The 24,438-nt window shown below is 52.6% G+C and overlaps 10 protein-coding genes across 10 annotated transcripts; 7 read left to right on the top strand and 3 right to left on the bottom strand.

The window, feature by feature from the left end:
- Positions 1–1,658: 1,658 nt before the first annotated feature.
- On the top strand, positions 1,659–2,134 carry PMZ80_011193 (uncharacterized protein; the record flags this gene model as incomplete). Its single annotated transcript, XM_064879581.1, has 1 exon — positions 1,659–2,134. A coding segment is annotated over one exon (476 nt), but the record flags the coding sequence as incomplete, so codon positions are not given.
- A 1,497-nt stretch (positions 2,135–3,631) lies between these two features.
- PMZ80_011194 (uncharacterized protein) lies at positions 3,632–4,631 on the top strand (the record flags this gene model as incomplete). Its single annotated transcript, XM_064879582.1, has 3 exons — positions 3,632–3,934; positions 4,269–4,402; positions 4,457–4,631. 3 exons carry the CDS (start codon positions 3,632–3,634, stop codon positions 4,629–4,631), a joined length of 612 nt encoding a protein of 203 aa, XP_064724637.1.
- A 1,109-nt stretch (positions 4,632–5,740) lies between these two features.
- On the top strand, positions 5,741–5,926 carry PMZ80_011195 (uncharacterized protein; the record flags this gene model as incomplete). The annotated part of the gene is made up of 1 exon (XM_064879583.1): positions 5,741–5,926. One exon carries the CDS (start codon positions 5,741–5,743, stop codon positions 5,924–5,926), a length of 186 nt encoding a protein of 61 aa, XP_064724638.1.
- A 437-nt stretch (positions 5,927–6,363) lies between these two features.
- Positions 6,364–7,085, bottom strand: PMZ80_011196 (uncharacterized protein; the record flags this gene model as incomplete). The annotated part of the gene is made up of 2 exons (XM_064879584.1): positions 6,364–6,485; positions 6,839–7,085. The coding sequence occupies 2 exons, from the start codon at positions 7,083–7,085 to the stop codon at positions 6,364–6,366; spliced, it is 369 nt and encodes a 122-aa protein (XP_064724639.1).
- Positions 7,086–9,907: 2,822 nt separating this feature from the next.
- On the bottom strand, positions 9,908–10,666 carry PMZ80_011197 (uncharacterized protein; the record flags this gene model as incomplete). Its single annotated transcript, XM_064879585.1, has 1 exon — positions 9,908–10,666. One exon carries the CDS (start codon positions 10,664–10,666, stop codon positions 9,908–9,910), a length of 759 nt encoding a protein of 252 aa, XP_064724640.1.
- A 543-nt stretch (positions 10,667–11,209) lies between these two features.
- Positions 11,210–12,773, top strand: PMZ80_011198 (uncharacterized protein; the record flags this gene model as incomplete). The annotated part of the gene is made up of 4 exons (XM_064879586.1): positions 11,210–11,412; positions 11,460–11,475; positions 11,777–11,927; positions 12,301–12,773. 4 exons carry the CDS (start codon positions 11,210–11,212, stop codon positions 12,771–12,773), a joined length of 843 nt encoding a protein of 280 aa, XP_064724641.1.
- A 3,332-nt stretch (positions 12,774–16,105) lies between these two features.
- On the top strand, positions 16,106–17,176 carry PMZ80_011199 (uncharacterized protein; the record flags this gene model as incomplete). The annotated part of the gene is made up of 1 exon (XM_064879587.1): positions 16,106–17,176. One exon carries the CDS (start codon positions 16,106–16,108, stop codon positions 17,174–17,176), a length of 1,071 nt encoding a protein of 356 aa, XP_064724642.1.
- Positions 17,177–17,283: 107 nt separating this feature from the next.
- PMZ80_011200 (uncharacterized protein) lies at positions 17,284–17,628 on the bottom strand (the record flags this gene model as incomplete). Its single annotated transcript, XM_064879588.1, has 1 exon — positions 17,284–17,628. One exon carries the CDS (start codon positions 17,626–17,628, stop codon positions 17,284–17,286), a length of 345 nt encoding a protein of 114 aa, XP_064724643.1.
- A 1,807-nt stretch (positions 17,629–19,435) lies between these two features.
- PMZ80_011201 (uncharacterized protein) lies at positions 19,436–20,323 on the top strand (the record flags this gene model as incomplete). Its single annotated transcript, XM_064879589.1, has 1 exon — positions 19,436–20,323. The coding sequence occupies one exon, from the start codon at positions 19,436–19,438 to the stop codon at positions 20,321–20,323; it is 888 nt and encodes a 295-aa protein (XP_064724644.1).
- A 529-nt stretch (positions 20,324–20,852) lies between these two features.
- On the top strand, positions 20,853–21,812 carry PMZ80_011202 (uncharacterized protein; the record flags this gene model as incomplete). Its single annotated transcript, XM_064879590.1, has 1 exon — positions 20,853–21,812. One exon carries the CDS (start codon positions 20,853–20,855, stop codon positions 21,810–21,812), a length of 960 nt encoding a protein of 319 aa, XP_064724645.1.
- Positions 21,813–24,438: the final 2,626 nt, after the last annotated feature.

Consider the following 24,438-nt stretch of genomic DNA (forward strand, 5'->3'; position numbering starts at 1 on the left):
TCCGAAGACCGAATGAGCCAGATCGAGGTGAACTCGCAGCGTACGCAGGACGAACTCCGCGTGTGTATGAGCGAGGTGAACGGGGCGCTGGAGTTTGCCGAGTCGTTCAACCAGCAGATGGGGGAACGGTCGTGATTTCATGACGGGGACAGGGAGCGAGCCATGACGGTGCTTCTCCACGGCTGGGAGCGAGGATTGCGGACACTTCAGGTGGAGGTGGGCACAGCGCTGCAGCACCAGACCTCGGTCAGCAACGCATAGAGCCGTCACAGAACAATACTGCAGTGATAAGATCGGACATGGTCCGTGTGTTATTTTACTTGTTTTGTTCTCTGCTTCTAGCTGTACAACACCCATCGTTCCTCGCTTTCGATCGCGTCCTTGTCCTGCTATGTGTCCCTTCACCAGTTCTCAGTATCACGTCCTGATCTCAGTGCGGGTTCCTTCGTCGGTTCTCAGCACCACACCTGCCGTGATCTGTGCAAGAAGTCATGGTACATTGTCAGGGAAAACTGCTCGTGGTGGACCCCGGTAGTAGAGGTCATCTCGCTCGGCCAGGATCCTGCCGAATAGTGCTCCCGACGCTTGCGTTTCGTCCCTTGCGGTCGATCCTGAGATACGCCCATGCTAGACACTGCCACATCGGGAGGGTCGTGGTGGCCAGCACGGACTATGTGGTGTAATGTTTCTTGCGAGAGCCTCTGAAGTTGTGCCAGCTGGCTCGCCAGTGATGCTCGCTTCTGTGCCGATACCCTCTGGGCACGACACACGTTCTCGAGTCGGACGTGGATCTGGATCTGGCATTCTGGGCATGAGCACAGTGGTGGGCCGGGGTCGTCGTATGCTTGAGGCGCCATCACCGTCGACAGAGGGATCAGCATATGGTGCGACCTAGGTGCCGCCATGCCAACGTGGTCCCCCACCACCTCGTTGGAGACGGTCTGTAGTCGTTCCCGCTTGACCGCCAGCGAGGCTTGCTGTTGTGCCGACCTTTGTCGAGCATCGAAGACCCCGTCCCACTGCGCTCGAAGCTGGGCACCACAGTCAAAGCAAGAACACAAGGACATGCCGGATGCTGTGGCCACGGGAGAGAAAAGTAGACAGAAGCCAGGAGGAGGAGTGTACCATGGGCTTACTGCGTTCCAAGGTCGATAAATGGCTTCGAGGGACGACATCCATGTGACTCGTCCAAGCATCGCTTGCTGGAGGCCATCGATCGGGGAGTCCCGTTCTGACCTCGTTCTCCGGTGGAGTGGCCTGCAGCATGTACTACAGGAGTGTGGCACTGTCTGGCGGTGCATACTGTACCTGGAGTCAGCCTGGCCATGACTATGCGTGGCACAGGTCAGCCACCGCCACGGCAGTCGGGCGGTGACAAGACCGCGAGAACCGGTGGCTGTACAGAGTCGCCGTCAACCAGAAACTCGTGGTGCTTGCCATTGTTGCTCTAGATGGGCCCATAGAGAGTCTCACTTTGGTCCTTCTGATGACCACAGGGGGTGTCCGGTTTCAAAGTACGGGCCCCTTCCACCATCTCAAGTTCACAGCCGAGATCGCCGGTGTGGTCTCTCACCCAACCATGCCACAACCACTTGACCGTCGTTGTTGTCCTCACTGTTGGTGTTGTTGTTCAGCATCCTTTCACCAAGTGTCTGCAGACAAGGGCGACGATGAAACCACCGCAAGCACCGTAAGCGCGGCAACGGAAGCGGACGACGTTCGCGAGAGCGACGAGGAGTTTGTTGAACGCGACTCCGAGACCGAGCATAGCGCCGAGGATTATCACGACCAGACCACGATGTCTGAAGGAAGCTCGGAGCACTGGGACGATGACCTGGAGGATGACGGTAACGACCACGATGGAGATGGCCCCGACGACGACGACGATCATGCCGTTAGCGACAATGTCGACAATGACCACGGGCAAGGCACACAGGAGTGGCTGGACCATAGCCCAGTGGATGTTACACAAGTGTTGGAGGCAACATCTATGCACGAGTCACCGCTGGCCAGCTTGAGCGCTGTCCTCCACTCACTGGACGTGCACCAAAGTGATGCTGCCATCCATGCTCGCGATGCCCGTGATGGTGAAGCCGATGCCAGAAAGAGTCCACGGCGTGGCACGAGCGAATGAGGCGTAAGAGAGACCAGATCACTACATCGAGAAAAGGCTTCTTTTGCCGCAGCGATGGCTGGCATGCACAGTGGCGAGACTCGCTCCAGCAGCTTCGATGTGACTGCACAGCACCAGGGCTATCATGGTTTCAAGAGGCATTAGAGATGCAATCTCCAGTGATATGGTGCATAGCTTCTGTCGCACGGATTTAGCCCTAGGTGGGATTCTCTACGTCTCATGCCCTGGGCGTAGATATCGAGGTAGAAGATGCACATCCGCGAGGACACGTTCCAGACGCTGGAAATACGCACGTGCTTGTTCGCACACACGAAACCCCCGATCTGCTGGAGGCTCCGTCCGACCTCTGTGTTTCATAAGGCGCCGGAAGTGCTCTGCAGCCATACCCTGACCACAACTGGATGGCAACGATGAGTTGATCACACAGAGACGTATCGAAGACCGTTTAGACGACGAGTTCTTGCTACGCGATAGTGTTTGTGCCGCATTTGAGATATGTATGACTCCGAACTCCTTAGTCACCTCTTTGGTGGCCAGTGCTCTGCTCATCCTCGTGCTCCGGCATCGTTGGAGCTCGTCCTGATGCCATAGAGCTTGCTCACATTGCTTCTCTTGCCTCGAGGTTCATGTACTAGACTGACCGTGCTTATCTCACGTAACACATATGCTCTTCCCTCACCATGCTTATAACGCTCATGCCTTGGACAGTATCCGCAATTGGCTCTCGTATAGTGCCTTCGTGTCGTGTCTGGCCGAAACATCATTTGGCGAGGAAGAGTGCGGCCAAGAAGATTTGTTCGTAGCCTCGACTTCTGGTAGCGCCGAGTCGTTCTTGTGAGGCCTGTCATTGTAAGGGAGCAGTAGGGCTTGCAGATCGGTTTGTAGATCGGCGTACAGCTTCGCGATCTAGTTAGTGGCAGACTTCGGCATTTGTCCCCTCCACCTGCGATTGTGTTGTGGATGAGCAGGTCAGCGGGACGGTAATGGGTTCGCATGACATGCATGCTGTTTGCCTCCTGTCCGGGTGTGACGGCAGTGTCTGTGACGTTGTCAGCCTGCCTAGCGGCACACCTCCTGACCCGCACTAATATCGCTGGGATTGTTGGACCATCTGTAGGTCGGCCACTTCTGATCAGGCACAGGCAGAGAGAGATTGTATGAAGAGCTTCTATGTAATGCTATAGGTTTGGAGAGACAAGACCTTACAGTTCGAGTCTGCGGCACTGTAATGTGCTATTTAATGAGTGAATTTGGTCGGTACGTTCATGTTCTGTCTGATCAACCAACCAGCGTTGCCAACTGCGCAGCCAAAACTGCGCAGCGCAGCTAAGCTGCGCAGTCGCAGCTTCGTCTGGGATAGAACTGCGTTCGCTGCGCAGTTCCTTGGCGTGGTGTAATAGGTATAGCGTCTTGGAAGGCGGTGTAGGTATAGTAATAGCAGTTGTTGCTTCGTCCTCTTGCTTCGTGGTGTTGTAGATTGCGATATTAACCGTTAAGATGAGTGCTATGACTGACCGCTACTGGCTAGGCCAGCCCTACCCTCCAGCGCAGTACCGTCACAGTCGCAATAGCCAATTGTACGTGTTGTGCAATCCAAGTCCGAGTAAAACCTCTCGGTGGTGGGCGTACGGTCAGACTTATGCCCTGCCTGCTAATCCTACGAAGATTGCTGGCTGGTTGTGTGGTGAGAGGGAGTGCGATAAGTTCGTTGTGATAAGTCGAGAGGCTGCGTTCATGGCGCACAAGCACTTGAAGCTGACTCACGCAATTGGAAAGAGTAGCGAGCAGCAGGAGGAGGAGGTAGAGGATATTCAAGACGTTAATGCACACAATTAACGTCAACCGATTTCAGCACAAGGTACTGCGGTTCTTCGTTATCGAGCATATTGCCTTGAATAAGGTTGACTCGCAGTCTTTTCGAGAAATGCTGATAGCAGCCAGCCCTGCGCTTGCTAATATATCATTGTCGAGGGCATCACTGCGCAATTGGGCGGTGACTGCGTTCGGGAGGGAGAAGCAAAAGATCAAGGCCTTATTGCAGTCATCGTAGTCGAAGATTCATCTTTCTTTTGATATTTGGACCTCGCCAAATCGATATGCAATACTGGGCGTCGTCGCGCACTTTGTGGTAAAGGACGATAGTGGCCTGCGCAGCGTGTCGAAGCTGCTGGGTCTGAAGAGGATGAGGGAGGCGCACGGTGCTGAGGAAATCACTAAAGAGTTGCTTGAGGTAATCCTAGACTATGAGATTAGAGACTTGGGTTTCTTGTAGTGCGACAATGCAACAGTTAATGACGCTGCTGCTAGACTCACTATCTTGAGGGTTGATCCAGCAGAGAAGGATCCTGACTCTCGACGAGCCCGCTGTATTGGTTATATCATTAACCTGGCTGCGAGGGAGTTTATTTATGGTAAGGACGTTGAGGCGTTCGAGTTCGATATCGCCGGTGAGGATATTAATGCTCGGTCAGAGTCATTAAAGGCGAAGCTGGCCTAGGAGGCTTGGAGGAAGAAGGGGGCGATTGGAAAGCTGCATAACCTCATCGTCTTCATCAGAGGAAGCGCACAGAGGGGAGAGGCATTTAGGAAGATGAGTGTTGGTGATGACAAGGTCGACGGTGAGTCCTGCTGCTGTTTGGTATAAAATCACCAAATCCGTGGTGTTGACAAGTTGGATTATTGTTGCGCATGCAGATGCCTTGGTGCACAGGCATCAAGGTTCTGATTGGTCAATAATCTAGCTTGGCACGGGCGGTGCGCGGATGCTAAGCCTAAAGAGGCAAGGCTACAGTTAGCTAAGGCCTAAAAGGGCCTAGCGTCAAGGTTGAACCAACGTCGTTCGACAACGTCATCGCGCATTTGCTGACTTTGCGGTTAGGTCTTGAGCCCGCACTTGACAATGATACTCGCTGGTCATCGCATTATTATTCTATTGAACAAGCTATTACTATCAAACCACGACTTGTTCTCTTTTGCCAGCGACACTACGATCAGATCCACAAGGACACACTCTCAGAGGACGACTGGGACCACCTCTAAGACGTGGTTGCTGCGCTGCAACCCTTCGCCCGAGCACAAAAAGACCTACAATCCTCCGCTGGCAACGGTCGGCATGGATCAATTTGGGAATGGCTAGTCACCTTCGAGGGCCTGAGGAAGCATATTAAGAAAGGAATGGTAGCAGCAGAAGCAAAGTACTACGAAAACCACGAGATCGTTGTCGCCTACCAACAATGCTGGCAGAAACTTGATAAATACTACATTGGATCCGACAAGCAGCACACCCTCTACGCAGCAGCGACACTCCTCGTCCCCTACGCACACAAAGCCTTCTTCGACCGCAATTGGAGCAAGGCCTGGAGCAAGCAAATGATAAAAAGTGTCCACGAGCACTATAAGACCTATTATTCGCACTCGAACAGTACAAACTAAGACTCATCCTCTGACGATGAAGACCCCTTACTCGTTGATAGCGAGCTTCTTTTTGTGAAGAGGAAGGCACTTGACGATGAGTTTAAGGTATATATTGATCAGGGCGTCGTGCAGCATAAGATACCTAATCTCTTGACCTGGTGGTCGCAGTCTAGCTTTCTAAAGCTTGCACAAATGGCTATCGACCTTATCTCGGTATCAGCAATGTCAGCAGAGGTCGAGAGGATCTTCTCGTCAGCCAAACGACTACTTGCACCTGATCGTCACCGCCTTACACCCGAAACCCTTGAGATATTCGAACTACTGCGCAATTGGTGGCTTGACGAGGAGGGTCTGCCTACAGAAACAGATGATGACTAATATAGCTGCGAACTGCGCAGTCGCAGCTCGCAGCTTCGCAGCGACGACGAGGTCAAGCTGCGCAGTTGGCAACGCTGCAACCAACCATGCTCACTGGACAGCCTGCTGGGGGCAGCGCCTGGCAGCTCACTCTTTTCCTATCCTAACCTCATGAACGAGATGGCTCATCTGACGCCATGGAAGCATCTATGCCTGTAGCCAAAAAGTCAGATTGAGGAAGCCATACCCGAAGCGCCAGACACAATTGCCGATCCCCAATTCAATCCACTTGGATGCCTCTCTCGTGTCACCCCATGGCGGTATTGTGTTCAAAACCGGATGGTCAAGACTTCACTCCGTACACTTTCGCAAAGTGAACCACAGAGAGGCATCTAAGAGCCTCCACGTGAAGGACTCCAGGATCGACTTCGTAAGAGCGACTGGGACCCCTATGTCAGCTAGACCATACTCTGCGAGGGCACAACCATCAATGCCCACGGGAGTATAGTTTGGCTGGCATAAGGGTCGCCGGGCGCCCTTGCGAAAACGGTCTTGGAGTCCTTCACGTGGAGGCCGAAGACTAAAACACGATTAGTGGAGGGAGAGTGTAGTATCTCGAACGATGGGTCTGGGAGGACTTGTACGTTACCGCATGAAAATGTTCATGGTCAATTCCGAGCTGAGACACGACCTGCTCCACGGCCAGATCACCACCATCCTGGTAGGTGCTCCAATCAGAGCTTCCACGGTGGTCGCCATGGTCTTCTGAGATACAGCCCTGGTTCCTGGCTCCAGTGCAATGCATCGATCCAATCCATGACTGAAGCCTACGAAAGCAAGATTCGCATCACTGGCCGTGACGCTCCGAGCTCGATTCCAAGTGCCTGAATCGCATTCAATGTTTTGATTTCGCTCGAATCTTTTCATGCCTACCTTTGTCGTAGGTGGTGTTGTTGAACCATTTACGTGCCAGGTTCGTATCCAGCATGATATCGCCAAGTATGGCAAGACGATCGTTCTTGGTAGCTGGTGGCGTGTCGGTCGACCATCGAAGACGAAAGCCCGTTGCGTTCAAAGCGGCAAAACAATGCTGTTTGTCGACGAAAGTGTACCCTAGTTTGGTCTCACAGTCTGCAAGAATCTCGTGTTTCTTGGCCGAGAATGTGTGTAATGCAGGCATGTTGGTGCCAGAGCGCTTTTCAGTACCACGATAAGTATTGAGGAATAGAGTGTTGAAACAACATTGTTTGATGACAATATTGCAAAAGAAATCGTGCAAGATCGTGGGGTGACAGCGCGGACGCAAGCACCGACAATTTCTAGCACTGATAGTGCGGGGTCGCGACCGGACGAAGGCGAGAAAGGGCTGACGACTCGTCTCGACTTGCAATCTGCTGCTGCAGCATGATTTTATCGTACAGGAGATGCTGATTGCTGTTGGCACACCAGTGATGGCTACACCCTTATGTGACAAAGATATGTGAGGCCGAGTGTGTCTGCTGCGCAACAAGAGGAGATGTATTGCGGAGCTTGCCATCCCGCAGGCGGTTGTATACCATCATCTGATTGTGGTCGGACGCAGCGATATAGGCATGTACAAACCATCCTAGTTAATGATGTCTGTTACGAGCAACCTCGACAATAGCGGACAGACCCAGTAGGAACAGTAATGAACGTTGTTTCATTATGCTATGTACAGTCCTTATCGCGCTGGCTGTATCACTTGGCTGGTAACCAGATCCCCGCACCACGGGAAGACGACCACGCCTTGAGCATGACCGCGCCCATCCACGCGACCGTCATTACACGCCAGGCAATCAGCCGTCGACCACCCTGGTCCTTCTCACGGACTCGTTCGCGTCAACGTTGACCATTCCAACCAGCAATAGAACGAAGGAGGACGGGAAGAGCGAGTGGTGCGTCCTCAAGGGTCGAACTCCACGGACCACGTGTTGGCAGAGCCGCAGAGCACCTTGCGAAACTGCGGCCCTTTGCAGGCTTGCAGCTGGGATCAAGCGTGGATCGCGGTTCGTGTACGAGGACGACTCCTGGGGCTCCTAAGCGGACGGACAAGCACAGGAGAACTGTGACTCGCAGAAGTCTGTATAGTCGACGAGGACAATCTCATCACAGGATCCAGGGACCTTTCCTTCACAACTCATGTTCCCAGCAAAACATTGGCATGTAAGCCCGCACATCCGACCGCTTAGCTGGATCGGGGCCCCGTCCGAACATGTCAGTCCAGTGTCCAACAGTGTGCGCATGTTATCGCCTTTGCACATGCCGTACACCTCGAATGACAAATCCGTTGCAGCTGCTCGGTAGGTCAGCACGGCAATGCTCAAGAACGAGAGGTACTGCATAATGGTAATGAGCTTGTCGACTTGGATTGGCTGCTCGAGGGCGTCTGGGCCGATTCCCTTTGGAAGGAAGGCGAGATTGAGATTGAGATTGAGATTGCGACCGCGATTGGGATTGAAAGAGCGTAAAATGCAACTGAGTGGTTCTTAAGAGGAAAGACAGAAGAGATCGAGGCAAAAAGAGGCCTGTCTATGTAGCGGTGACGAGGGGACGTGTGGGAAGACCACCGACCAGTACAAGCTTGCTGGTCAACCGTACGTGTGTTCGCCACGAAAATGTGAGTCTCATCTCCTGATGAGCAGTCCCATGCTTCAACGTGGACATGGCCTATCAAATCGGGCGTGTTCGAACCTTGCATAGCATCCATGCAGTCCGTTCAGCGGTGCCGGTGTGGGTTCGTTTTGAGATCAATCTCGTTCCTTACTGTTATGCGGTCGCGTCGCTCGGAACGGAACCTTGTGGTCGATGAGCATGTACACGAACCCAAGTCCTCTCATGCTCGTCGCAACACCTTCTGATTCATCGTTCATTGCATCCGGATGGGTAAACGTTCTTGGTAGCCAGTGGTCACTGGTGACCCTGTAGAGATGGCCACATGGGCCTACCGGAGAAAGACACAGAACAATGGTAGACCAGGCTTTGGCGGTGAAGATTCGAACTGTGTGGTGATAGACGAGCTAGATCAGGTAGTAAAGGTCGACACTGTCAAGTGGAAGATCAGAACTGGGTTTCATGGAGCCGAGGTTGGAACTCCGTACAGTCCACCAGGGGACATATGTTTGAGCAGCTGATGGACGATCTATCCTCGTGCCGAGCTTTGACCAGACCTTCCGCATCCCGAATCCGTGCCGTCGTCGTCTTCTGTCTCGACCTCCACACAAGCTCCGTCAGTATGTCATGCTGCGCGAGATGGACGTTACCACCCGACCCTAAGAGTACGACGCCGTGTAAAGCATGTCGCCATCTTGCCGCCACATAGGGAGGAACCGCCGTCAGAGGGATGAGCAGGCCTGATCGAAGATTCCACCATCACGTTGTCTATGTCACAGAAAAGAATCGATTCAGGTCTAGCATAGCTACTAACCTTGGTAGGCAAACGGCTGCCGGGGGGATTCGTGTCGCTATGCGAGTTTACGAGGGACAAAACGTCGAAACTTGAATGTGCCGATCTAAACATTGGGTGACCAAGTAGGGTAGTCGCAGCTACTTCGGCTGGGAACATACTGTAGCACGTTTCACTTTCTGCCCTTGTCGCAGAGGAAGGATTGCTGACTTTGATATGCGTGAGTTGCAGCCCCCAACGGGAGTGGACAGCCTTACCTTCCTCAAACATTGCTGTCTCGTGAATGGACGGTTGTGTCACGAAGCAATAGCAACCACAGGATATCTGTGGCGGATTACAGATGCTCTGACCATCGATAGCGCAAAAGCAAGACATCAAACCTTTCCCCACGAAAGCTCCACACGGCCGTGCGACGGCCTATGGACATGTTTGAAGCAGCTTGCTCAGAGAATAGCATCGCCGCACCCCTCATTAGCCAGTCGGCTTGGTCATTTCATGTCGGACACGAAGACAAGGGCTAATTTGACGGTTCGAGACGAGTTCACCTCTACGAAAGAAGCTTCCATTTTGTCCACCCCTCACCTCAAGTTGAGGGCTTTTTGGAGGCGGGACGACGGTCCTTGATGCCAGATCTCTAGCTTGCATTCCTCAGAACCATTCCCGTTGTCAGAAAGTTCGGGTTTGGTATGGATCCCAGTGATGCGAAACCAAGCATGCTTCGAAACCGCCTCTTGAATGTCCTCTTTCTTGTAACACTTGTCACACATCTCCAGAGCCCACGTCGATGTAATCCAAAGGGACTCCCCGTTTTCCCTGCACAGACTGCATATTACGTGTTGGTCCTGCAGACGTTCAGTAGCTGATGCGAGATCGCCTTGAGCAAGGTAGCACTCGTATATTGGGTCCGGATCTTCATCGGTGAGATCTTTCTTCGCGTTCAGAGCTGCAGAAAGAACCGCTTCAGTAGGAGGCCCATTTGGTGTACCCAACCTTGGGTGACTAAAGACTTGCTCTGGCCAGTGCGTGAGGAAATATGCGGCATTGCGTCCTAGGAAATCACTGGCTTCTGGTTGAGCTCCCTTGTCTAGAAAATACTCAACCATGTCAAACTGTGCTTGGTGGGCAGCAACAAGTAAAGGAGTCTGATCAAGGTAGTTGATCTTGTGCTCTAGCAGGCTCGAGTCTGCGTCGACAAGCGCCTTCGCATCTTCGAGCCGAGACTCGCCAACCATCAGCTCGAATGCCCGTAAGATATGCATACCGATGTAAATTTCCTTGCCGAGTACGGTTGCAGCTGAGGAAGTCAGCATTACTTGCTTTCTGGCCTCCTGGGACATGGCGCGGGCAGAGAAGGATGTAGGAGTTGTGGCAGTTGCGCTCGCAGGGACAGCTGAACGGTTGTGGGGTGGCGGTTGTGATGTCGAGCAGACCAAGCAGAAGCGTTCAAATAGTTGTATAACTACAGAATCAAAAGCTGATGCCTAGGCATATTAGTGATGACGAACATCTTCCAGTGAAACAACAGCAAAACATCCAGCACAGTCTAGCAAAATGCTGAGAAAGGACCCGGCTGAGTAGATGCGCAACGGCTTGAGGCTTCGACAGTCAGTCACGCTCACCGAGAACAGCTGGTCAAGGCTCACCTGTATGAGGCTATGTGTGGTCAGCAGAACCCACGAAACAATGTCTCGTGCATTAGTCTGGTCATCGAAGCCGTAAAGGTATAGCAGCAGAGATGCCAAGACTAGCTCAACTATGTTGCCTGCAGGCCAGACTAATCGCAAGCAACGATCCAGAAATTTGTGAGAGGAGGACGTTTTTGCTTTGCAGGAACGATTGGTGGTCTACACACAGGTTTGACTAGCCTCGAGGGACTAACCATGTTGAAGAAGCATTCGCAATCGATTGTGATGTTGACCCTGGCCGAGCTGATCAAGGTGCTCAACAGCAGCGACACGGACGACGTCATGCACGAGAAGTCGATGATGCTAATGGGCAAGATCATGGTCGCGCTCCAGGACAATAAGATCCCTGTGAAGGCACATGTGAACGAGGTTCACTTTGACGGCCAGCACGACTACAAGTACGTGGACACGGCCATGAGTCGAGGAACGTCCTGACCGACATGAGGATCAAGCCAACGGACGTGAGCAAGGGACGGGTCGCGAGGAGGATCACGTGCGCGGTGAACTCCGTGTCGGTGCCCATGAATCGAGCAACTTTTCGCAGCTGATCTTCGCCTACTTTGAAGTCGACAAGGATCGTGGCCATTAGGAAGTAGACGTCGGCGCTCGCGTTGACCTATGTGGGCAGGACGGGCGCTCGCAGTTGGTCGTGCACGAGGCCGTGTGTGCGATCAAGATCAGGACAACAATTATGATCACCGCGAACATGAGCATCAACAATGACGACTACGTGTTCTCATCCATGCTGGGGACACGAACGAGGAGCTCAACCAGTGGTACACCGCGACGTTCTACGGCAACAGAGGCGTATCCATGAGCGTGAAGCATTTCGTGGCGTATACCAAGGCCCTCTTCTTCAACGACATCGTGGCGGCGATCACCGCAAGCGTATTCACGCCCGACTCTTCAGTTAGTAGGTCATTTGGGTAAGACGATCACGGGCTTCGACATGCGTAGGTGTAACACCATCGGCACCGACACGTCCACGAACGCGAACTAACTTAAGTTTACAAGCGACACCAACTTGATGTGGATGCTCATCAGTACCGGCACGAGGACGATCATGAACTGCAGCACGAACGACAGGACTTGGGGATCAAATCCAGGAAGGAGGACGTGATCGCGAACATCAACTCATAGGGAGGGAACAGGCTTGGTGAGGTTTTGATGCCCACGAGGGACGTGCTACTCGTCGACGCCGTCACCACGGCCCTGAAAGCACAGATTGACTTGATCTCGATCAGGAACAAAAACGGACTCAGGGAGCGACGCTGATGGTGCACCAGACATCGACATAGCCGCGATCATGTGCAAGAACGTCAAGCTGTTCCGCCCCAGGCACGGGGACTACTACGACGACGAGGAGATCATAGCCTACAACGAGTACACGAATACGAGTGCGTGCATGTCCGCAACGATGAACAAGATCTCCAATATGAGGAGTAAGATCTGCTGTCAGTGTATGGTGAATAGCACGAACGATGTCGCGCACATCGCCGTGGCGGAGGTCGAGATGCCGCACTTAGTCCCGAATACGAAGAGGAGTACCAGCAGCAGCAGAGTGCAGCTAGAGTATGAGGACGCATTCTCGGGCATGGAGCTGCCTCCACACATGCGCGGCAGCACCACCTCGAGCAGGAAATCGAGCGCCTCGTCGTCCAAGACCTCAAGCTCGAGCAGCGGTACGGCCACTAGGCATCCCAGGATGGTGTCCATTGACGCCGACAAGTACGACAGGGCGCCCTGGCCGCGGCAGTGATGTGGAACACGATGGTGGTCGTGAAGCCGCGCGGGTCGGACAAGCACAAGCCCACGTTCCCTTTCATCCAGGTGAGCTCGACGACGATCCGTGACGACACCCAAAATCGCGGCAGCCAGCACGACCGGCGTTGGAGGGACATGCTCGGTGAGCAACGTCGACTCGAACATTGGCATCATCACGATCAGGAACTGCCACAGCTGCAAAACCGAGAATGCGACTAGATTAGTGCTCTGCGACGAGGGGCAACCGGGTACGTGTGCATGAGGCCCAACACCAGCTCGGGCCTGCCCTATGTCAAGATCGTCGGCGCAGGTGACGATACGACTCCGAAGGTGGATATGACCACGATCGTGCCCAGCACCGTCATTTCGATCAAAAGCAGGGACTGCAGCGCGTGCGCGGACTAGACGCGAAATAGCGCAACAATCACGGGGAACAACTTCTACTGGTGAGTCGCCATCATGGTGAAAGAGCATGTTCACATACCAACTATTGAGTACATGTTTCTCCAGTACTTGCCAACTTGTGGTTGTTCACACGTGAGCAGCTTTCTGAAGTGGGACAATGAATTATTCAAGGTTATTGCCGTGACAGACGCTGGATCCTTGCGAAAGCTGGATGTCAAATCATTCGCTTAACGAATATTACAGCTATTTCATCAAAGTCCCTGAGTTAAACAAGCCGAAAGGAGTTCTCGACCTGACTGGCTGCGACACCACTTGCTTACCGTCACAGCCTGGTTCAAGGTGGAGAAAATGCCGAGCTCTATGAGTCGGTTCATGCATCCTTGATTTGCATAACGTGCTGAGATACACCTTGCAGCACACGGAGCTCATAGGGCTGGAAACAAGCAACAAGCAAGGAGACACGAGTCCTTCTCTTGCTTGTGCCGAAGGACACAGCCTGGTCGTTTCAGATCGAGTTGCGCAGGGAGCCGATGTGAAAAACAGGTGTAGTGGCTACGGGAGTACCTTGCAAGTTGCTTGCTAGCTGGGTCATGCTGAGGTTGTTCGGAATTTTCTCGGTTGGGGACCCACTGGGTTGTGCACGCCTTCTGTACAGCCGTTTCTTGTGTCCCGGTCGTGATCTAATGCTCGGTTCGAATGACCAATGGAAGCATAGAGTCAAAGTCGTATTCGTTGTTCCTTCTAGCCTTCTGCTCCTGTCGGGTACTATCCATCGGTCAGGAGCATGCCTTCGGTGTCCGACTGGGTGCTGCAATCTGAGCAAGAACACGACGGGATCCTGCAGCCTTCCTGCGAATGGGCTAGAGTGACGGCCGGAGAAGGGAGGTGGACACAACCGCGTTTGGTGAAGTCCATACGGGCATCGTCGTGAATATTTCTCATGACACCGCCTGGTTGGCGAGGACACGGGAGGTCAAGGGTATTTGAACCATGATTGTTGGCATGTTGGTGAAATAAGAAGACCTGCTCACGATGGTTGTTGCCTACTACTGATCCAACAGTATGTCAATGTGGTATTGTGCAAGCGCAACCGCAAACGGAAGTACAAGAGGAAACGAACGTGTGGGCGACAGAAACGACACTTGCTTCTATAGGCTCTGGTTCAAGGAATTCATGCATGATCTAGATTCGAGTCTACCACGCCCAACCAGGGGACTTCCCTATAGCTAGCCAGGCAACGGCGTGATTGCCTGTTTGCAGTAGACAACCCAGCTTCGGCTGTCCACACTGCGCCGCGTAATGCCAAACCTCTGAAGGCGCATAAATGAAACGAAATGTCCATGACAGCTTCTAGGCTTGCAAGCCGGTAAAAGATGATCGGAGGCGACATCAAGACGTTGTCGAGGACGTCTCCGCCAACGAGACTGGGGATGTGCCGGTGAATAAATAGCTCGAGAACACGGCGGTAGAGATCGGGTCCATGGGGTACGACTCCGTCCCCACCACCAAAGTGCCTGTCGTTGTGACGGCGAACGGACACCACTCGGTCGGTCGGAGCACACCCGTCGACGAAAAGGGGGTCGCCAAGATCAGGCTTCCTGGCTGGCTGGAGACTACTCCAGCAGTGGCGGTCGATAGTGCCCACAGGACATTGCGGTGAATCAGTGCTTCAATGGTGTTGTCGATAAGGCAGGTGTAGGTGTACGAGACGCCACTGGTGGTGGTGGTGGTGGTGGTGGTGGTGTGAATGGACGGCGTGGACCCGACCGTGGTGGTATCAACCGCCAGACCTAGAGTGCAAAAGTACACTGCGAGTGGCAGATAAGATTGGCAATGCATGATAGCGTGACGACGGACGGCACAGGTGCGCTGAAAGCAGACACTTATATGGTCATGCTCATTTGACGACCGGAACGTCCACCGGCTCCCTTACCACCACTCTTTACTGCCATCATGCACTGGGTCGTCGGCGCTGCCCGCCTGTTGCCATAGTGCGGTGAGGCCAATTTCGGTGGGAGTGACACTTTCGTGTGGCTGCGTCACACAGCAACAGCTCTCGGTTGAAGGCCTCAGTACCGTTGTCCGCGGCGTATCGTCTGCAGGCACACCAACCACTTCTCGTGGACAATGGGACCACGCCTCCAGATGTCGAGGACGATGGTCGGGTCCAGGCTCTGTCCGGTCAATTGTGGATTTCTACCTAGTCCCTGATCAACCACCGAGCACATACTCTAGACATATCGTGCCAGGTCGTAGTTCTGTATCTGTCCAAGGCTTCCCAGGACCACTTCCCACGTTGTCTGTTTGGTTATGCCTGTGAGGTCAAGGCCTGGCTGCTCATGCGCCATATTCCTCCATCAAATAACGTATTTCTTCTGGTAGGCGGACCTTCGATAGCACGGTGAGCTATGACCTGTTCGGATCCTGCCTCCCTCACTCGCACTGCGAAGCGGCAAGCCCGATGCGCTTCGGTTTGGATCGTTTTGCGGTGCTCCTCTTGGATCTTGCTGAGTATCACGGCCATCTCGGGTCGTCGGTGCGACTTCACGCATAAACGCAAGGCTTAAGAACTGCAAAGCCAGATCATCCAAGATTGGAATGGACAAGGCTAGATCACAAGGCTGAGGTGAGCTGCGTCAGCAACTAAGGGCCCCGCCAGCAAGCAGACACCTCGTTACCTTCGTAGCAAGAACTTCTACGCAGAATTGCATCTCAGTGTCTTCCCGATGGCCGACAATACTTCCCTGTCACCACAGCTTAGCATTGTCCTGCACTTGCACTCTCAAAGCCCTGAACTCGGGGATGAGAATCAGCGGCCACTCGAAGTGGGTTCTAGATAGCTATCCATACAGCCAGCGCCATTTTTGACGTCAATGTCCTTTAGAAAGGCTCCAAAAGACGAGGATATACACATCCATCTGTATGCGGCGTGGCCTCGAATTGGTCGCAGTCAGGAGCGGTGGGAAGTCAGATGTCCCCGAGGAAAAAGTCGATGAACTCTTCATCGGCACGCTACCACCAGATCTCGAGCCCGTCCACAGGTCTCGCGACCCAGCTATGCCACCTGAAGCAGCCGCTGAATTCCGATGCCTACCCACGGCCTCTAGGGGATCTCCAAGTGCTTCGTATGCAAAGCGTGACCATACCACACCCAACCGTGGTGCCCTGACGACCTACCCACCTGTTTTTGGTGGCTGTCAAGCTTCCTCAGATGACTTCCATGGGCTGCTTATAGGCGTCCTCCTGCACGCTGTCACCAACCTGACTAGCATTGTCACAGCCTCGATACTGCAACAGACCGACCTTCTGGCGATGCTGTACCATATGAAACGAAAGACATGCTCTCCACCTCAGCCGGACAGACAGCCGGCCGATACCGCTAGGCACAAACGCTTCACACCGGACGAACCCGGAAATGCCACAGCACGTTCGCTGGCCTCCGTCAACCAACGTCAAGCAGCGCATGTTGGTCCACCAGTAGTGCGATGGCGACATGATCCCGGTACTGGACCTGGACAAGCCGGAGGTCCGATAGTTTGTGGTGCGCCGCCTCCCTCGCCGAGCAGCACCATGTCCGAAGAGATCCGCGCGGAGAACGAAGACGATGCCGAAACGACCCTCGACGGCCTGAGCCAGTTGGAGACAAACGGGGAAAGTCCTCATGTCTGCTCACCAGGACGACAGCATGACTCACTCGTGCTGAACATGGGCCGTGGAGCAACACTACCGGTCACACCAATTTCCGCTTCCGGCGAGCACGTCCGTTCCCTGCTCACGCCACCGGCGGAAAAGAGCCCGCAAGACCAAATGAGACAACATTTCGTTGCCGTGCTTCAGAAGAAGCTCGCAGTGAGAAACGATCCGGGTCAGCAAACGGCCACTCTTGTCCATCCAGAGACCATGTCCAGGCAGGCAGCCGATGCAGCCAGTACCCGAGGTACAGGACGATGGCGGGCGAGCCCAGCCTGGGGAGCGAAGATTCGAAGCATGTGAAAAATGCAATGATCACGGAAAAGGTGTCCATGGCTGAGAGCAACACCGGCCTCTTTCTCTCAGCAAAGTGGACAAGGTAACTGGAATTGAAGCGTTTATACCTCGAGCTACACAACGCTCGCATGTCTTCCTCTTTTGGCTGTCGTCTGATTCTTCTTCTTCTTCTTCTTCTTCTTCTTCTTCTTCTTCTTCTTCTTCTTCTTCTTCTTCTTCTTCTTCTTCTTCTTCTTCTTCTTCTTCTTCCATGGCAGCAGACGAAGTTTGACCACTGACACTAACTCTGGTCCGCCAAGCGACACGTTATGCCAGGACCGATAAACAGTGTCGGTGTTAATTTGGAGATTGCGGATGAGCGTGATGAGGACACCGTTGCGGAAAGCCGCTTTCAGTACATGCAATTCCTGCGTAGTACCCTCCAGCACATCGTAAAGCTCTCTTGCTTCGCTGTCCATCGCACACTGGAACTCGCCGAGGGTTATTTCTTCTATCTTCGAGTGGAATTCCGTTTGAACGAGCCATGTTGTGGGGTGTGGTCGGAGCGTGATGTGTTCGAGCCTCCGAAACAGACTAAAGTCCAGATCCTGAGCCTCATCGTGGCTGACGAGACTGGTGATCTCCACCTCTCGAACTGCTTCTACCCATGACTGTTGGACGAACTCGCTCGCTCCTCAGGCCTGGCCTGCATCTCGGCCAATCTTCAGGTGTCCATTGAACTTGTTGTTCGCAGCTCGTCGCATGCCGACCGTGAGGCTCCCGCAGACAAGGAACAGACCGAGAGGAGGCGGAGGGCTACATCGCAACACTAACTGTGGTGTTGAACTCAACCTCGACTTCGATACCGTGATGCTGAAAGGCTCGACACAGCTCTGCCCAATCATGGCGATGACCTCGGAGGGGAGCACGGGCAGCCGAACAGTATTGTGTGACGGGAGGCTCTTGAGCTGACCAGTCATCCTTAGAATGTCTTCTATCTAAACCCGGTCAGTCCCGATCCTGGTGTCTCTCATCAGACTCGACTGGCGATCACTATCATGCGCCGATAAGGTCTCCGTAGTGTCTTTAGCAAGAGCGGCACCGCAGCAGCCACGAATCCGCATATCGTGAATTTGCACCCCCAGACAACAAGACGAACTCAGCTAGCCAAGACGTATGCCTGGCGGCTACAAGCCAAACTCGTCTTATCACGTGATGCTCTCGCGCACTGTCGATGCTGCGCAGGCGTCTAGCCTGGCACAGCCTGCTCCCCATGCTTCATCGTGGTTATCCTGAACTGAGCTCTCATCCTCGTCCCGCAGGTGTCGTCTGCTCTGTCGCCTGTTCTGCCATCTCTGCAGGCGTGGTGTCGACGATGCTCCAGCTTTGCGGGCTTTGATTCCAATTCTTCGCCCCTAACGTGTCATATCCCAAAGGCTGGAAGGATCTTCCGGAACTCTTCTTTACGAAGTCCTTCGACCATGTCTTGCTCTTTGAGAAGAACAGAACCTCAAACGTTATAGTAACGGAGTACTTGTCAATTTTCTCCGTCCAAAAGCTGGAATTACTGAGCAATAGACCAGTCTCACCTGACCAATCTAGCACGAATTTGGGTGAAAGCTGGGTCAAGACTTTATTACTCGAGGGAGTAGCTTCATGTCAGTTGGCCGACTGTGGACTGCAGGTCTGTCGAGAATGTGATCATAATGCGATTTCACGCGGCAGTCGATGCCCACGAGCGGCGAGCTACCCTGTCCAAATTCCGTCATCATGCGTGAAGCCTTGGCAGAGCAGCACCCGACGAATTGGACACCTGCAATGCAGCCAAGTCCTGCATGTGTGGCCTCACATCAGACTCATACCTGGAGCATGTGGTGCGAACAAACAAAATGGTGCCCTCACATTTTCCGGCGTTCCGCTAGTCGACGGCGCCAGCAACAAGCCATGGCAAATGCGCAGTATGATGCCAGAAGTGGAGAAGATGCAAGGGTCAAAGCCCTAATTTGAAACCATACACGAGGTTCAAGCATTTGTAATGTGATCTTAGTACAATGTTACCGTAAATTGTATAGTCTATGTTCATCGATAAGCATGCATCGGCTTCGAGTGCCACCAGTGAGATAAGTGCTTGCCGATCGTGAGCTGTAGTATCCAGCAACGTCCACAGCAGTTCTCCTCCTGCTGTCCAACTCGATCCTAGCTGCGGAGAACCACGGTATCCCGAAGCTGATCGCCTTCGTGGATACTCTTCTCGTTTTCATCGTATTGGGTCTCCTTACGGTCAACATGAACTTCTCTCTCGTCCTTGATGATCCTGAATCAGGCTCTTACCGATACGGAGACCTGGCTTTCGTAGGTGGCCAATGTCCTCATAATGGACTCTGTGGCATTGAACCTCCAATGCATTCCGAAATTCTTGGTTGCAACAGCACCAAGAATGACAAAATCAGTCTGTTGGAGTTGAATGCGAAGAACTACTTGGGCAGAGTCGAAAGCTGGGTCGGTACCATCATATTCGCTTATACAGGAATCGGTTTGCTTCTCTGGCTACTTATGGTTGTTGTTCGACATCGTGAAGAATTTCAAAAAGAATGGGCAGGAAATCACAGTCGCGCCAGGGGAATTTACCGATCTATCGCTGAAGTCGGCAGACAGGAATTGAGAGGAGGCGGCGGAAGAGATGCTAAGATGAGTCGAAGTGGGCCTTACATCACCATAGTGGTGATGATATTGGTTATCTGCACGATTCTCCCTATGAACATTATCCAACAGATGAAATCTGGCAGCAGGACGGACTGGATCAGTGATTCATGGGGTAGCCCATATGAGCCGTCGGTGAATGGGACTCCCCTATTCTCGTATCGTTGGTTACCCGGCTCGCGCGAGCGCCCGATAGAAGAGTTTCCCGGATTCTGGCGAGGCGCAACACCAGACCAATGTCGAGCAGCTCAAGATCCTGACAACTGGGATCATTGGGAGACGTATTATTGGAACTCGACACGATTGGAAGATATTGGCTTTGTTTGTGATGATCTAGTCTGGTTGACATGGGGCAACAGCACACGCTGGACAGATTGTTTCGCAGTCAAATACCCAGGCGACCGCTCCGGCCGTCTGCGCGAGTGGCTCACGAGCAAGACAAATACTGTTATCCAGTATATTAGTGTGCTTTAATCACAAGTCGAGTGGTGCACCAGCTGGAACTACCTGTGGCTGATGTTTGACAAACTACCTGACACAGGCGGAATCTGGTATTCAGGATACTAGATCAAACTCAGCATAACATGTTTCCGTCATGTTTCTTAGTAAGGTTCTACTTAGCTGGCTGAATCGATCAAAGATGTGAAATCAAGTACGGAATTGTGTTCCGCTAACTAAGAATGACGTAGTGCGTACCCTTGGCGTAATTTACAGATACTCTAGACCGGGAAGATCGTCATTCACCAATTAAAGTTCAGCAGGCTGCGCCCTTTGTGCGTTTTTACACTTGGTTAACGTCAAGTCATTTTTGCGGCAAGAGCGGCAAGGCTTCGGGTACCTTTGATGCGAACCAAGCTTTATTTAAGATGGTTCGAGCCCGGACGATAAGCAGAGCCTTGACCGTCGTATCCCCTCAACAGGCTAGAGCATCTTGAAGTGCTAGCGAACATAAATATTTGCCGAGCCTTGAGAGATCAGTCACTTTCTTTCCTCAACCAGTACCATGAGCTCGTCAGAATACGATCAGCCAACGGCTCTTATCGTAATCTCCTCAGTATCAATAGGCCTGGGCGCTATCGCAGCAGCATGGATCTTACTCGACATTATCTGGCGACGAGGGTGGCGGTCAATGATGTACATTATGATCCCCGTGTATGTCATCAATGCACTGTATCTGTGGCCGATTACGCTGTGGGTGTACGTCAAGTATGGCCGTCCGCCACCACCACAGAAACACGGCGAGACCGGCACAGAGGAAGCGCATCAACCTCCGACTGCCAATGCCAGTGGAACAGGTGGTGAGAACGTAGCACGCCGAATGAACAGGAACGACGACACGCTTACAAATAATGAGGGTGATGCCGAGAAGGGTGACTTGGGAAGTGAAGATAGTGGGGAGCAAGGAGGAAATAAACACAATCACTCGGCGGTAAACCAAGATGGCCAGAAGCAAGATGAAGGAAATGGAGAGCAAGGCGGACATGAGCACCATCACAAGGATTCCGGCCGCCCAATGTTTGCGACGGTGACAGTGGGAGTCTGTCATTGCGGCGCAGGTTGTGTGCTGGGCGATATCGTCGGCGAGTGGCTCGTCTACGGTACAAATGCAGCCTTCGGCTCACCTCCTCGTCTCCTTTGGGCTGAGATGCTTGTCGACTTCGGCTTCGCCTTTGTATTCGGCATCGTCTTTCAGTATTTCTCCATCGCACCTATGGCGGGCGAATATGGCCCTAAGATTATCTATCGAGCACTCAAAGCTGATGCACTTTCGCTGTTATTCTTCGAGGTTGGGCTATTTGGCTGGATGGCGATCTTTCAAATCGCGATTTTTAACTGGGAGCTGGAGATGCCTACGGTTACGTATTGGTGGATGATGCAGATTGGTATGTTTCTGGGTCATTGGACAGGTGTACCGGTTAATTGGTGGTTGATTCAGACTGGGGTCAAGATGCCTTGTGCATAGATTTCCAAAGATCTAAAAACAAGAGTCTCGCGATAATAGTGGCATCTAGTTGAGAGAGAACATTGTGCCACTCTCGGAGGTCGTGCGAAAAGGCGGGACCCGGCTCGGAACCAATTTAGCTAGGGGACAACAACTTCTTCCAACGCCGGAATTTTCCCCGCATGAATGGGAATCGCAGCCGCAGGAGCATGACGAATGCTTCAATGGTTGCGATGAAATGGTAGCCTCTTACTTTAATGGCTCTCGCTTCCTACCTGAGGTCCTCAATTTTGTCTTGGCACTGCTCTCTTCCCAAGTTTAGTATAGTGAAGACAATATCGATAAAAGACTAGAGGTGCCAGAGGGAATCTGGAAGGAAGCAATCGATATCGTCTTCACTATACTGAATTAGGGAAGGGAAGAGTGCCAAGAATACTCGCAGCTTACTCGCGAGTTTAATCGTACTCGCGAGTAAGAAGCACTGGTCACGATGCGTGGAATCGGAGTGACAAGAAGAGTGATATGCCGATGCGAGCTAATTTCAACCAAGAGTGGTTGAAATTCTGTAGGCTTTGTGGCATAGACCTCGCATCCTAACAACCTCCGAGTAGTGGTGACGAATGCTTGGTTCGCTCACAACAAACTCTCTTGTTCCAAGGAAAGGGCAGTCCAAAGAAGTGAGATAATTTCGATCCTGCTGTGTCTTAGTCGAATATACCAGCCGCCTCTTTCTGGATGAGGTTAACCGTGCTCACTCGCCCATACCATCGTCTTCATCCTTCCCTGTCCAACCCAAGCTACGACAAGCAAAATTGTGATAGCGGACGAAACAGCCTTAATGCCTGTACTGTTGAGCACATTTCCCATCTGTATAAGAGCAAGGGTCAACCCAGCATTTGGGAAGATAAAAGCCCACCAATTCAAGGTAAATGACATCTTCCTTGCACCGATGAGAACTGCCCCAAGCGAGTGTGCAAAAAACCAAAACCCAACAAGCCAAACAAAGATGCCAGTCATAACCCCAGTCACCATACAGAGACTACCAAAAGTTTAAATCCAAACCCGAAATTCCCCCGAATTCTTAACCCTCCCTCCTCGTTTCTTTCCACCACTGTAAACTACATACAAATCGAAAACGCGTAGCGACCACGTAGAATTGTAGAGAAATGATCGTTTATGCGTACATTTGGGTCAAAAGTATATACCTAATACCTGGTGTACCACCCTTTGGCTGTAATCACAGCACGCAGGCGTTTTCGCGTACTATTAATGCAATGGTCAATTGCCCTCTGTTTAATAGCCTGCCAGCTGCGTTCAACAGCGTCCTGGAACTCTTACGGTGAAATAGGCTGCTGATTCATTGCAGAAGCCATCAAAGATCAGCGAAGATCTTGTGCCGATCAACTTCACTCTATTGTCTCTGGGCTTATCACAGACCTCCATGAGGGAAAGGGATGCCTGCTTGAAGGGAGTGAGCGGCTTTTCGACTGCTCGTCTATCTTGCTTGGCAATGCTCTGCTGGCTATGCACGATATTGTTGGACCAGGTTGGAAGATACGAAGCTCTTGGAAAGGAAGTACACAGAAGATGTGTGATGATATGCGCGGTCGCTGGTAAGTTGATCGGACCAAATCGATTCCATCATAACAGAAAATATTACGAGCCTAGCTACCACGAGACCTGTGTACGGAAACACGAGCTTTTAAAACAAGTCGATGAGGTTTATGTCAACTCCAGAAAAGGCCTCATCTTTGGGCAATATGGCAATCCGAGTTATCGGACATCGTCAACCGAGGGTGAAAAGCCCAACAAAAGCTAACAGACACGCGCACGTGATACCGATGCAAGGTCGTGGCCCCCGTGCCAGACCCCTAAGGATGCCGGGGGCCTGCACGTTCAAGGAATCCTTAGCCCCTCTCTGGATTTGATTTAATTTGATTTCTCTTACGCCCCAGAGTGCCGAGATGCGGCCCTTAGGCTGAACTACGCGCTTACAACTATAGGCCTAGCGAGACTGCGCCCACGGAGCTTCATTCCTAGTCCGACGCGCTTGACCTAGCTTCACTTGCTTACTTTCATGTAATATTATACCACCACCTCTTTCAGAGTGTTCCCTCCTCTTCCGTCCTCCTCTTATCCGTCGTGCTCGAGAGCCTTTTCCCGAATGTCGACCTTCAGTCTATCGGCCAGTCAACTATGGTGGTTAAAGGGAGATTTCGTTAAGGGAGGGAGGGCGTGGTGGCTACGCTAGTCGCCTTGTTGCGATGGCGAACTCGATCGTTAGATGAATGACCGCGAGGTTTGGCTTCCAGGATGTAGCAGGTCCGTCGAGCAATTCCCCAGATGGTCGTCTTTGCGTTGATTGTCCCCCAAGATAATACGAGAGGTCTCCCCAGCGAGAGCCTGCTACCTCCCGCAATGACTGGCGAAGATTCGCCCATTGAGGGCATTCAAAGAGGAAATGTCGCACTGTCTCTGGCGGTGCGCGCTCACACTCACATTTGTCGGTTTCAACGGCCCCGATTCTGGCCAGATAGCCTTTCAGGCGACTCTTGCCTGTCCGAAGCTGACACAGGACTGCCGCTTTCTGGTACACCAGGTTGTCATACAGTGTCCTCACGTGTGGCCCCGGCAAAGCACGATCGAT

Source organism: Knufia obscura (genome assembly GCF_036327395.1).
Source record: "Knufia obscura strain CCFEE 5817 isolate CBS 148926 chromosome Unknown scaffold_30, whole genome shotgun sequence".
Lineage (NCBI taxonomy): Eukaryota > Fungi > Ascomycota > Eurotiomycetes > Chaetothyriales > Trichomeriaceae > Knufia > Knufia obscura.